Source organism: Notothenia coriiceps, unplaced genomic scaffold (genome assembly GCF_000735185.1).
Source record: "Notothenia coriiceps isolate Sejong01 unplaced genomic scaffold, NC01 NC01_scaffold00007391, whole genome shotgun sequence".
Taxonomy (NCBI): domain Eukaryota; kingdom Metazoa; phylum Chordata; class Actinopteri; order Perciformes; family Nototheniidae; genus Notothenia; species Notothenia coriiceps.
Genome location: NW_011340092.1, coordinates 7,865 through 21,705, shown reverse-complemented (window position 1 = coordinate 21,705; position 13,841 = coordinate 7,865). Strand labels below are relative to the sequence as shown.

Here is a 13,841-nt window from a genome sequence, read left to right as displayed (position 1 = left end):
GTCACTGCTCAACAATATATTGTGCAAACTCACACACAGGTGTGTTGACAGAGGGAATGGGAAATTTGTATTTACTAATCTGTTTTGTTTATTATAAGGATCATAACCTCCATGATGCCGCTCCACCAATCAAAAATATTATCCAGGTTCAATTTCAGCCAATCATAACAGGACAGAGGCGGGACTTAAATGCACCCTGAACAAAAGCTTTGCCAATGCCTGACTAGCGAAACAAAAACACCAAATGTAATCAGACCCTACCGTAGCTTTAACGCAGTTAATTTACTGAATTGTTTTTGAACAGTGAAACTTTTATAATAAAGTAAGCTATTAGATAAAAGCAGATTTCTAACTGACACCGACGAGCAAGTTTTCCCGTGGTCCTCTCTTCTTAAAGTGACTGTGAACTGGACTGTTTACAAAACCGTCGACAGCTTTCGAGGCAGCTGCTAAGGTACCGTGTGTGCAGTATTCTTTAATATACAGTATTTTACAATCATAAGACTGTCACATGTCAAGTAAGTAACGTTAGCGGGTTTTCTTATGTCTGTTCAGCCTACTGAAAAAAACAAACAAGTAAAAACAGAGCTCTGCTTCGCAAAGTAATGCATTAAATGCATGAGTAAACCTAGCATTGTTAGCTTATTCTCACTTATTCTCACGTTAATTGTGTAACGTAAACGAGTCATACTCATTATCATCGCTTCTCTTTTCACTCGGTAACGTTTATATAGGGAAGTGCACATTTTGCCGAGGAACACACACCTGTTAGTTTTGTGGTGTGAGTGGTTGCAGGTTTTCTTTTACCCCAACTATTTAAAACACGTTTCCTCATGTTATTTGTTTTCTTTCTAAGCTCCACACACTCGCGGGACAATGGAAGTGTCGCTAAACCGCCGCCATGCGGTGGTTGTCTGCCTGCTCTTGTGCTGCCTGGCCAGCGGGCTGTCCTCCCCGGACCCTCGGCACAGAGAGGCCCTCATACAGCTGGAGGTCTCCATGCAGACAGGAGGGCAGGTGGTGCTGACTGATGCTGAGAAGCGGCTGGACGCTCTTCTCTTTAAAATGAAGCAGGAGGAGGTCTCAAGAGCAGACTTTCCTCCCGCCATGCACTTCTTCAGGGCCAGGGACGTCATCCGCACCAGTCCCATCTTCAAGCTGCTGCAGAAGATGCCTAAAGGTACATTCAGTGTCACACTTCAAAGTGTTTACAGAACATGTTCATTAACATGTTGCACTTATTTTTATTACTTGTGAGCTGTCGGTTATAATGCGTATCATTTTTAAAAAAATATTATCTCTTTACTTTCTTTTTCAATATTTTAGCTGTTATGGAGACAGTTTAGCTTTATGACATTGGTATGTTGAACTCTGAAAACTTTTATCAAAATGGAAAACTACCAATACAACTTACATGCGATACATTTGGTTTATTTTCGTATAAATCAAAAAATGATTTTATACAATTAAAGATTATTCTTCCTCTGAAATAACTGACTTGCACATTGCTTCCTGATTAGAGCTGAAACATGTTCTCTATTTATTTAAAATGATCCCCAAATGCCTAGTTAAACTTGTCAGTTGTGAATAATATATAACATATCTCACATTTTTCATAATAAAAGAAATATTGTTGAGTATTGAACTCTCATTTTTTTTTAAATAAAGTTTTCATGGTATGCACTTTGACTTTGGAATGGACATGTTTCCACAATTGCATGACATTACAGGCTAAATAAAGTAATCATTTAATCCAGACAATTGACCTTTCGCAAAGCCACGCCCCTAAATGCCCGTTGTCCAATCATATTCGATCACGTGCGCGGCTCCCTGTGGAAGTCCGACAAAGCTAGCGTTTCAAATTCTTGTCGAAAATAAGGTGGTAAGACGTTGTTGTCGTTATTGTCGTTTGTCAATACGAGTAGACAGATATCCACTAAGACTTAGTGGGGGGGGGGGTGATATTTTACCCGTTTCCTAAACCCAAAACCCGAGAGGAGAGATGCCGCCAGTGGATAAAGAAATGCGGCAGGCCCCATGCCCAGCTGAATATGGCGAATATCAACAAACACAAATACGTTTGCTCCAAGGTAAATACGTGCTAACGTAGCTAGCTAGCTAGCAAAGATTACATTCACAAATTAACTAACTAATTTAATTAACTAATTTCACTAACTAACGTTAGCTAAAGTCACACGACTACAGCTTTAAGCTGTGTGCTTCTAGGTCGTTTTGACCATGTATATCACTTGAATGTCTGAACAGCTGAGCTCCGTTATTAGTCTACCTGTGGTCAAAGTACAAACAAGAAAGCCAACAGGCAATCATTCATTTATATTTTGCTTTAATCTTTGTAGCATTTTGTTAATGGAAAGCCTACTGCCGACTTCCCTAATCCTGCTGCACAAGTGGGCACCCCGACCCCCACAAAGGAACAACAAGGTGGATGCAGAAAGCCACCAAGGAAACGGTAGTTAACTTTAGACAAACTACAACATTTAATGCCTCTTGTGATTGTATTGTTTTATTCCAAAATAATAATAATAATTCCGTCGAATTTGACATACAGCTCATGTGGTTTTTCACTCTTGCACTGCGACCTGTATGCAAGTGCCTCTATTGATGTTGTGCCTCCCTCTTTTCTAATGTTTATACTGTGGATATGAGCCTCCATAGCGTATTGTAACCCCTTTTGTTGGGACCTGGAGGATATTGCTGCGTTATTGCTCCAAAATGAGTCTGTTAAGGCGACTCCGACATTATGGCTTTGTTTAACGCATCTGGCTCTCAGCTTGTCGGACTAGCAACAGTAACCAAGGGGGGGCGTGGCTTTGCGAAAGGTCAATTGGTAGATAGGCTGTATTTACACCATAACGGGGTGCACAGCTGATATAAAGGGACACCTAGTGGTTAAAGCACTTTATTGAATTTTATTATTATTATTATTATTATTATTATTAACAGAATAAGAGACCTGGCAGGTGATGGTCAGACGTTGACCTGGCTGCACAGTCACAGAGGCTGGCTGTGTCAACTGTTCACACTTCACACCTGTAAAAAAAAAAAAAATATGGTATATGAAGGATTATCCTGTTAAACAGCGCTATAAAGTATGTTGTAAGTGTTGACTCGTGCAGAGAGAGACTCACTTCCAGCTGCCAGCCGCAACAGAGCTACAGAGAACATGATGATGATGATGATGATGATGATGATGATGATGANCAACACATTGTAGGTGACTTCCTAAGGGGCGTGACATCTCTAAGTGGTTGACCAATCACAACACAGCCGGCGAGCTAACAAATCAGAGCAGACTGGGCTCTGGTTTCAGACAGAGGGTGAAAAGAGGTGCTGCAGCACAGGCAGAATGAGAAAAATAAAGACCTTGAGCCCAGTCTGCTCTGATTTGTTAGCTCGCCGGCTGTGTTGTGATTGGTCAACCACTTAGAGATGTCACGCCCCTTAGGAAGTCACCTACAATGTGTTGAAGCGCAAGTCGATGGAAGTGTGAGTGTTACTGAGTGATGTCACTATGTTACAGAGGTAAACAAGGAGTCCAATGGAGGCGTTTCAGGAGGGGACGGGGGGAGGGAAAACCCCAAAAACATGATAGGTTCTCTTTCAGATTAAGTTAGAAAGATAGTCCCACCATCGCTACACTCAGTATATTAGCTTTGTTAGAAAGAAAGACTACACAAAACACAAAATCACGTCAGGTCAGCTTTGCAAGAATAGGATGCAAAAATAAATGAGCTTTCTTAAATTTTTAACACTGAAACATCTACGACTGTCGGATTTGCGGTTATTCATCACTATAACACTCTTGTCAGTAGCAAATACACTGTACCCAGACACTATCTAAAAGAAGACATTATGTGCTGCTGTAATGGAGACTAATGACAGCCGTGTCTCTTCGGTGTCTAACCTTGTGCTCGATCATGCTGCTGATCTCAGGCAGGAAGTTCTGGCTGATGACACGGTAGAGATGGCGGTCCTGTGGGGAGGTTTTGTCCTTGATGCTTTCTGCCAGACCGACCCATTGTTCCTCTGTATCACACACAAGGGACCAGGCGCCTCTCTTACGGCCTGGTGGAAGCAGAGGAGAGAGACATTGGCTTATTGATTTGAGGGAGAATGTATAGAGACATTCAGTGAAAGTCAAAATGGAATAAAGCTCACAGATATCTTTGATGTAGTAAACATGAAAATGAAGTTGCTTTTAATAAGATCCTTTCACCTGCGCTTGGACGGAGATCATCCAGACCATTTTCAGTATTTTCTTCCTTCACTTCTGTCTCTTCGGTCACTTCTGACACTTCACTCTCCACATCACTGAAAATGTAAAAAAACAAACATTGAAGAATAATAGAAACCACAATTATTTTGGATGAATCCGATTGCTTATAACTACTACATCTTCAGCTGGTTTTATTCCTAATACAACAACTATTAACACCCTGTTATTGCACCCATATTACATATAAATACAGCCCTATTACACCGGTTATACACCCGTTTTATTACACTGTTATACATTTTAACTGTTACTCACATTGACACAGCCTGTCAAATGACTATCACCCAGGATATAGAAACCATTTTCAGGTTAACTTAAAGCCAACTGTGCAGTATACAGTAGCAAGGTGGACAGGGTACATTTAGAATGACAAATAATACAATTATGACTGCTCTGATGTATATATATCCATGAACATTATGCTGTTCCAAAAGAGTCTATTAAAATTAGGGGTGCACCGAATGGGAAATTCTTGACCGAAACCGATACCGAAAATAGGAAACAGTTGGCCGAAAACCGAATGCCGAAAGGCCGAAAATGATTAATAGAAATATATATATATATATAATATAATGTATACATTTTTTACCAATGTTGTTCAGCTTCCTGATTATGGAAAAAGACATGATTATGGCAAAACTTAAATAATAATCACTATTATGGGTCCATAAAACATTTATTCAGCACTTTTGAATGCATCCAGTACATCTGACCTTTCTAGAGGGTGTGTAACTGCAAAGACTTTCACCACTTCGGGATTACTCCACCACTTGAAATCAAAACACCCGGACAAATATGCGGAGTATGATCAACGTAACCTGTTCTCTGACATTCGGTGATATGAAAGCCGAAAGGGCCTTTTTAACCATTTTCGGCCGATAATTTTCGGTGGCCGAATATTCGGTGCATCCCTAATTAAAATACAAGTTGTCGACACCTGGTATTTATCATATTTTACTATTCGGATTTAGCAGTTGACTTCAGATCAGGCAACAACTGACTTAGAGGAAGGGTAATAATAACACTATTCTTAAAAACCCAGATTGTATATTGTTTTCTACAGCTATGCTTCTTTTTTATTATCCCTCTCTATTATCTCTGCACACAAAGACCATGTGGTGAACAGGCACAGCATCTGCTCTGACAGTTAAATGCAGCTTTTCTTTTGACACGAGCAGTACATCTGTGCAACACATGGCTAAATGCACATGTGATGGCTTCTCCGCTATACACCGTTGGCACCGACAACAAATACAAATGTTTTTCTCACCTTAGCGGGGAGTCCTCCAGTTTTTTCTTCTTTGGTGGTCTTCCCCTTCTTTTTCTCTCTGGTAATGTCAGCTCAGCGCTTTCACTGTTGGGAAAAACAGCGTGATGTAGAAAATAAGTCTTAGCAATTATAGCCTGTTAACGGGGGTAATTAGCAATGGGAGACCTCTATAATTAACCCTCAACAGGCCTGTAAACCAGGGTCAAACTACTGCAATTACACACTTAGCACATGCGCTAGTTAACCACAGAAAGCCTGACCAGGAACATAACATTAATTCTTGGTGTAAAGGACGGGGAATGGAGACGTGCAATTCCTAGAAATATTGACCTGATCCTCTGCGCTTTCCTCTTGACGGGCTCCTCTTTGTACATTCTGGTGCCGTAGAAGTACCAGTAGAGGGCTCCATCTCCCCCCTGGCCCAGAGGCTCCACTCGCAGGCTGTCTGCATCCAGTCCCTGGTGGGGGAAGGTGGGGACAGGACATTTCTTAAATCATGTGTAGGACTGTCTTTTTAAATCCTAAGTCATTAGAGGGTGATGTCATTTAGTCCCTTGAGCCTACACCGCTGTGAATCATAAAGCGCTTTCTGAGTGCATTCATAAATTATACCTGCTAAATTATTTCCGATAATCTGATTTCATGGGATATCAGAGGGAAATGATAAACTGACACACAGCATGGAGGTTTAAAGGTATATTATAAGTTGCATTTTATTTAATTCAAGAATATATGTTAAGCTGCTGCTCTTTGTCAGGTGCTATTAAAAGGTACATTACTGTGATTTGAGTTAGACTGCAAGCATTCCCTTACAAATGTAAGTGCGAATGTAAAGGGAAATCGTACGGCTCCAATTAGTGTCACAATAAAAACACTCCAGTGTAAATAAATGAATTAAAGAATAAAAATGGGTGGTTCAACTTCATGTTTTGTGCTCAGGTGCTTCAAAAAGCATCAGGTTAAAAAAAAAAACTGATTCCATATACACACAGTATCAATAGAACCCACTTCTATTTATCGGGTGAAATGCTTGCCAGGCTTCACACATTAACTAACATGGCTTCACTGTTTTTTGCAACACATGAGTCAACATTATTATTGCAGACAACCACATGGCTTGGATTTCAATCCAGTCACAAAAGATAGAACCTCAAACCTGAGTACAACGCATAAAAACCATTCATGCATGGAAACAAATATGTCCTGGGAGTTTGATCTGATCCTCGGTGACGTGTACCTTAAGCAGGTCGAAGACGTCAGCAGCATCCAGGCGGTAGTCACACAGCCGGTGCAGCAGTTGCACCTGAGTGCGGGGAGGCAGATCCTCGAAGGGGCCCTCTCGGAGGGGGTTAGGCTTCCCTTCTTCCAGCTCCCATCGGTAGCTGATGATGTCGTCCAGGTAACTGCTAAATGCCCGGGGGCTGAAGGGCAGAACAACAGAAGAAAGGAGAGGCAGAGTGTAAGAGAGACAGGTGCTACATGTTGCTCCAGACATGGTACATTGTTTTCAAAACCAATATTGACCGTTTATTTGGTCATACATGGCTTTCCTCAGAAATATTGATTTTAAAAAATGTCACTTATTATCCCAATAATCAGGGCTTTTCTGCGGTCGTTTCCATTTTGACAGATTTTTCTTTGCATAACTTGTATAATTAACCATTCTGGTACAAAATCCCTTTTGTATTTCCCTGAATCACTGATCTTTGAATGTATTGCTGGTATACAGGGTTGTGGAGCGGTACCTTGTGTACTGAGAGGGTCTCAGGTAAAGACTATGTGGGTCAGGTATAGGTCTTGTGCCTTCGTTATGTGTGATTTTGGTCTTGGGGTTTGTTTTGAAGCAATTGTTGTCTTCTCCGTTTGTTTGATAACTGATGATAAATTATATTTAGGTAGTGTTATTCACTGTAAAGTTAACTCATTATAACCATGACATCTGATTATAGTAGGAATTTAGTTTTCATTAGGTAAAGCGCCTACAATTGTTAATACATTTATGTTTTTCACAGTAAACTTCATTAATCTTCTAATCTGAATGTTGTGACTTTTAACACATTTTGACTGGATCATTAAGTTTTAAGGAACATCATTATTTGTTAACTACATATTCAGATGGGTATGACAATTATTTAAACAAATAATAAAAAGAAAACCAGACTAAGGTTTTCTTGGTCAATTAAGATCTGTCAGTATGGATAAGTGCAAGCAATTCAATTGCAAATGCTGTATGCAGATTGAAAGGCAAACACACAACGTCTCAATATCAACTAGCGTCCTTTTGTGATGCTTAGCTTTGGAAACAAACAAAGTTCAAACTACCCAAGGGGCTGGTGTGACAGAGGAGGTGGGGCTGGATAGAAAAAAGACAATTTTCTCTGAATGGGAGTGGGGTTGTATCTCTGCTATGAGTGGGAGCCGGTAAATAAACGTTGGTTCCGGTTCAGGTCTCGCCGATTAATCTGTACCTTTCAGTTCCAACTCAGAAGAACAGAACAAGGGCTCGGGGCAGGGGTGAGCATCTATGCAACGGCGCGGAGAAAGAGGGCCAGGGAAAAAATGGCTTATCTTGAAAGAGCAGTGTGCACTTTTCACACAGCTGCAGCTCCAGCTCCAACACCCCCCCCCCTCCTCAACTGCCCCATCTCGCTCCTACTTTCTGTCCCTCGTTCTCCCCAACATCCTCCCTCCCCACCGCCCCTTTCCCCCGCTCCGGCAGAGCGTTTAACACGTGCGGATGAAAAGGGAAGCTCTGTGAAAGGCCAGTGCTGAGCAGCCACCCCCAGGATGCCAGCGCCTGTCCAGTCCAATAAAGCAGGTTGTCCTCCTGTTACCGGTTGCTGGGGTGGAAAAACTGGATCATTCCTGCGTCTCTGCTTATCGGCTCACTGGTACCCACTATGATTCCTTGTAATAATGGCATACAATAGGTGTATGAAGGGGAAAGCCCCATGAGAAATGTAACGTATTTGTAGATTTGAGAAAAATCCTCTGATACGTACTAACTTTCTCCCATCATTCGTTCACAGAGGATGGGGAAGTTTCAGTGGTTTCATTTATTGCTGTATTACAACAGCATGATTTCATCACACAGACTTGAAGTCACCATATGGTGAGTACATTTTGACTCCTCAGCGAGCCATTGTTCCGGTGACTCACTTCCTCTTATGGCTCTTGGGTGTGATGACTAATTTGAGGTAGTTGGAAATACGGCTTTATCTTGGCAGCTACATGTCAAGTTGGAAAACATGTGAATTGATTATTTTCCACTGTTAACCAAAGAAACCAACACAAAGGTTTCATAACAGTATAATATTGGCATCTAATCACAACACTGAATAATTCTCAGCATGGTGGAAGGAAACACTAAATGCTTGAATCTGGCTTTATTGGGCTTGCACCACATTTCCTCATTGTACCAAGAGCAGGTCTTGACAAGAAACACAGGTATGTTTATATTGAAATGTGAACCTTGTCCACCTCTGTACCACAAGCCTTCAGTGTCATTAAAACGGTCAATGTACACAGGGTTTCATGTTTACCACAACTTCTAATTCTCTTTCCCAACTGTATCCATCAGTTGTGAATCCCATTGCACAAAAGTAACTTGAGCTTCAGTGACATTCATTTCAACAGCCTTTTTTCTAGTAAACACGATTCCTTTCTCATTCTACACTTACGTGATGTCAGTGCGCTGGTAGCATCCCTGCAACAGACAAGCGATGAGGTCCCCAAGGAAGTCCAAGTCCTGCTCGGATAGGGCTTTCTCCAGCTCCTGGATGAACAAAGGACAAAGCAGGGTCAGTGCACACGTACAGCAGGTACTTTTGCCAAACAGACCAGAGATATGAGAACAAATGTACGGGTAAAACATTACGAAAGATTGCGGCACTTTCGTGAGTTTCAAAGGATGACTCAAAAGGTATTATGAGCAAAACACAGGTTTCTTGACATAAACAACATTGTATTCAAATGGATGAGAAAAGAAAAGGCGATATCTCAGATGCATCAAGGGAATAAGACATTGTAATAGGTAGTTTTAGCATTTGCATGTGACAGCATAAGGTACGCTGGCAGAGGCGGACAGCAGGAGGGTTGCCTGGAATTTGGCCAGTCTTCTTATTAAGGCTTCTTGGTTTTGCCAGCGGTTGTTTGGCTGGAGCCGAGGTTCAAGTTCAGCCATGACCCCTCTCCTGCCTGGCATTGTGTTTCAGCCATTCAGGTTTTATGAAGCGGCAGTAACCGGCAGAGCAAACTCTAAAAGGCCTGAAAGCACCAAGGGGAGATGGGAGGCAGCAGGGGCCTAGAGCCACAGCACAACCCTGACCCCCCCACCCCCCTCCTCTGCTTTGGTGACCAACCGACCCACAGTTTCCCATCATACACTGCTCTCCCTTATGATACCCAAAAGCTGTGGAGTAGAACAGGAGGAGAGAGACTGATGGAACACGATGCTGAGAGGAGGTATGCAAATGTGAAGTGCTCCGTCAGCGTCAAGTGTCCATTTCACTTAAAGCCCCTTTTTTTGCAGGATGCAAACAAGCCCCTTCAGACGGAAGGCCGAAATACTGTTGAGGAAAAGAACATATCTGCCTGCAGCTGAACACTCTTTACTTCGTTTTTTAGTCCATAACCGGAAGAGGCCAAAAGATGTTCAGATCTTTCCTCCCTTACTTGTTTCAGAAATGTTTAGGTAGGTTGTTTTCAAATTGCTAGAAATGTTCGTACCACAACCTGACTTTTCTTTCAAGAAGGAGAAGAAGCACACTTTCTGCGTCCAGTTATTTTTCTATCAGAGTATTCTTCGAGGTTAAGAAGAAGACATATTGCTTTAGAGTTTATGAAAAGTGTCTTAGTGTCTCAGACTAGCAACAGACCCTCACCCCTATATACACCCACAAAAGTATCCTGCTGGTTCAAGAGGTAAAAAAAAAATGGTCCAAATTCATCTCAAGGACGAGGAGGCACGTAATTATCATCTCTTCTCAGTCTGCTTCTCGCTAAAGGAACCTGGGTGAGCTCAGGGTTCAACAAAGGTCGGCGTACACACCTCCCGGCCATGAAGTACGACGGAAGCCAGGAGCCAACAAATCAGCGCGGTGAAAAACAGAGGAGGAGGAGGAGGAGGAGGGGAGAGGCAGAAAGGAGGTTGAGTAAGAAGTTGAAAAACAGGATAAGATTGATCTGTCTTCTTGAGGTCGGAAAAGAAAAGAGTTTAAGGGAAACCTCAGCAGCCTGCTTCTGACTGAAGCTACTACAGAAACCTGCCAGAGATTGAGTTTTATGATAGGAGATTAAAAAAAAATCAGCTAGGTCTCGTGACTCGAAGGTAAACACTTCATTAAGTTTGATGAGCACATTCTAATGACCAATTTCAGAGAGTACAGATCAACGCGCTCACAGTGGCAAATGAGTCAGATTTGAATGGATTAAGAGCAATTCAATACTAAGACATATGCAAGAGGACCTATAGTTACGGTTTGGAGGTTGATCGAGTTTCATCAAGCCTACATAAAAGGGCTCTGACAACAAAGAGACTGATTCAATCTTTAAACAGTTGCTCAAGCAAGCGCGTATGTCATGGCTTGTTCACATGTATGAGCCGCATAACTATGTCGTAGCCTGTGATCATGAGAGGATAGCAAGATACTGTGTGTTTATCTGTGAACAGAAGCCCATGTGCAAAGGACGGCAAGAGATCCTGTGCACGCTGCCTTCCACTTCCTGGTCCTCTGTCAGGCAGCCTCTGGGCCTCTGAGCCCATCCATCAGAGACACACTGCACTTTGATCACACTTTAGGGAAAAAAAGCTGGGTGCCGGGGAAGAGTACAGCAGAGTGGAGGGCTCGCTTCAGCCCGTGGATTAACACCACCGTGCTCCACCTTTGAAGTGCCACGCTGCATCTCAGATGGCAGAGGGAAGGGAATTTCATGTGCTGTGCGTGCCCTTTCTTCAGCCATCTATCCGGGGCGGCCGATCCCTCCGTGGCCCCCGCGCTAACAACCACTCGTCTTGACGTGTCCAGTGGGAACCTTTCCCCGCTATCAGCACATACAAGTATAAGGTCCAAACTAATGCACTACAAGGACAAAACAAACATGGACAAAATATATAAAAAACCCACTTTACCTACATTCAAGCACGTGTCTAAACAGAATAAACAGTGTAGTACTTTGCCTGCTCCACATTAATGATCAATGGGACTCACAGATAAGCGTGCTGGATAGGTGATTAGCTCTAAGGTTTATAACTCATAGAGCTCAAGTGTCAGATTTATCACTGAGCTGCTGCCGCGAACAAAACAGGCTACTCGTATTCAGACACACACACGGGACAAAGATTGGAGTCAAGGCTTGTCAGAAAGGTGTGTCATCACAACAGCTTCTCTATAAGGCTGGTTTGCAATCAGCAATTTACCCTGAAGGTATTTACCACTTCTCTCACCTGACTCCCCCGCTGTTTCTCTCTCTCTGCCTTAACCTCTTATTCCTCTCTTTCACACCATTTTCCTCCCCCTGTCTTGCGGCACAGTGTCCATGAGGGCCTCTGAGGCATTCTATTATTCCCCTGACAACACCCTTGCTCCTCTCTCCTGCCCACTCTTTTCCTCTCTCCGCATTGCTTATCTGTCCTCTCCCTCCACACATTGTCCACGCACCAGCCAGTTGCTTGCTCCACTGTTGCAGAGGACAGTGAGGACGGTTATGATAGGCAGTGATTGTCCTAAAAATATAAATTGCCACACTGGAAATAATTGTTTGAGGCACCGTCACACCTAGCCATCTTTTCAAAGAATGTTAAAAAGTGTGAGAAGTAACACCTGTGGTGTCGACACAGCTTGCCACTTGTCATGTTCTCTCACAAGAAGTCATCACACCTTATATACTATCACTGACATTAACTGGAGAAATTGCCTTAATTTTCCTGGCAAAGGAAGCAGCTTCTGTCTCACATACTTGTAATTCCTATGTGGAAATTCACACACACACACACACCACAGATACCACTTATTCCCCTTGTTGTTCAATTACATACATGATACTTTTGTCCAAAAAGCATGCTGGATTTATATCTGAGTAAGCTGAACAGTGATGGCAGTGACCATTGAAGAAATATCTTCAAATGGCAGTCTTGTGGTAAGATTGAGAACAACTGATGCCAAAAAACATGGCAGCTAAGGCCCCGTCCAAACGGAGAGGAAATGGGTGTTATCAGCTATAGTTCTTTATCGTATGGACGGCTCGTCCACACGAGGCTGTAACGGAGCCGCTCAAACGGAGCCCTCAAACGATAACACATCCCAAAGTGGGAAAGTCTGGTAACGTAACGATTGCGGCACCGTGTGTACGCCCTAAATGATCATAGGCCCGCCTCTCCCCACCTCTCCTGCTCACCCCCGCGTCACCCGCGTCATTGCTGATGTGTTTCGCCAACACAATAGCGGATCAGAGGGTTGCGTTCGTGCTCCAGACGCTACTGACCATGCTACAGATGTTAGTGCAAAATCTACAGCTCCTCTACCACAACCATCAGCAACAAGTGGACATGGAGAACTACATGAACTACATGCTAAATCCACCGCGGAGAATAAACAGAAGGGCAACCAGGCAACCACACTCGAGAGGTCTCATTCGCTGCTTTTGGTGTATTTTGTGGCGGAAGTACAGCGCCACTTATATAGTGGCATATGTACTACAGCGTCTCCAGCGGGTCGAGAGGTCTCGTGTGGACTGACACGTTTCTTGAGCCGATTCCGTGTGGACGGAATACTTTTTAGATATCGACCTTGGTTAGTTTTCATCTCCGCGTATTAATAATAAATACATTATATCATGTGCCTTTAGGTGCTAAGGAAACTGAAACATCAACTGCAACTAATCTTCTCCCCCCCGCATATGAACCCCAAAATAATCATGATTAAGATACTTGGCTCAGGCCTCCACCTCACACATAACAGCCTTACCGTGTCCTTTCAGGTAACTGATTCAGGTTCTGTGAGCTGCGTCCTATCTGAATGGGTTGATGCATGTCAATAAAACCTCAATTACAACCCTCACATGCTTGCATCTTAGATAGATTTTCTCTGCTGAAGGTGATGAGGTAATGGGTGACGGCTATTTCATAAAAGTAAACCCAACATGGGTAGAACGTGCATAGAGTAATACATATCTGCTGTTTAAACGTACTTAATGGAGTATGTATGGCATCTTTGGGCCATCCAGTTCACCCTCTACCCAGCCTGCTACTGACGGGATCCATTTAAAGAAAACAGG

General features: G+C 42.8%; 2 protein-coding genes across 2 annotated transcripts; one reads left to right on the top strand and one right to left on the bottom strand.

Annotated features, from left to right (window-relative positions):
- Positions 1–190: 190 nt before the first annotated feature.
- Positions 191–2,560, top strand: LOC104944046 (adenosine deaminase CECR1-A-like). The gene is made up of 3 exons (XM_010769516.1): positions 191–454; positions 857–1,180; positions 2,358–2,560. Exons 2-3 carry the CDS (start codon positions 877–879, stop codon positions 2,366–2,368), a joined length of 315 nt encoding a protein of 104 aa, XP_010767818.1. The 5' UTR covers positions 191–454; positions 857–876; the 3' UTR covers positions 2,369–2,560.
- A 211-nt stretch (positions 2,561–2,771) lies between these two features.
- On the bottom strand, positions 2,772–9,342 carry LOC104944047 (cat eye syndrome critical region protein 2-like; the record flags this gene model as incomplete). Its single annotated transcript, XM_010769517.1, has 9 exons — positions 2,772–2,800; positions 3,001–3,051; positions 3,150–3,243; positions 3,926–4,086; positions 4,238–4,332; positions 5,568–5,651; positions 5,898–6,025; positions 6,805–6,988; positions 9,248–9,342. Coding segments are annotated over 9 exons (921 nt in total), but the record flags the coding sequence as incomplete, so codon positions are not given.
- Positions 9,343–13,841: the final 4,499 nt, after the last annotated feature.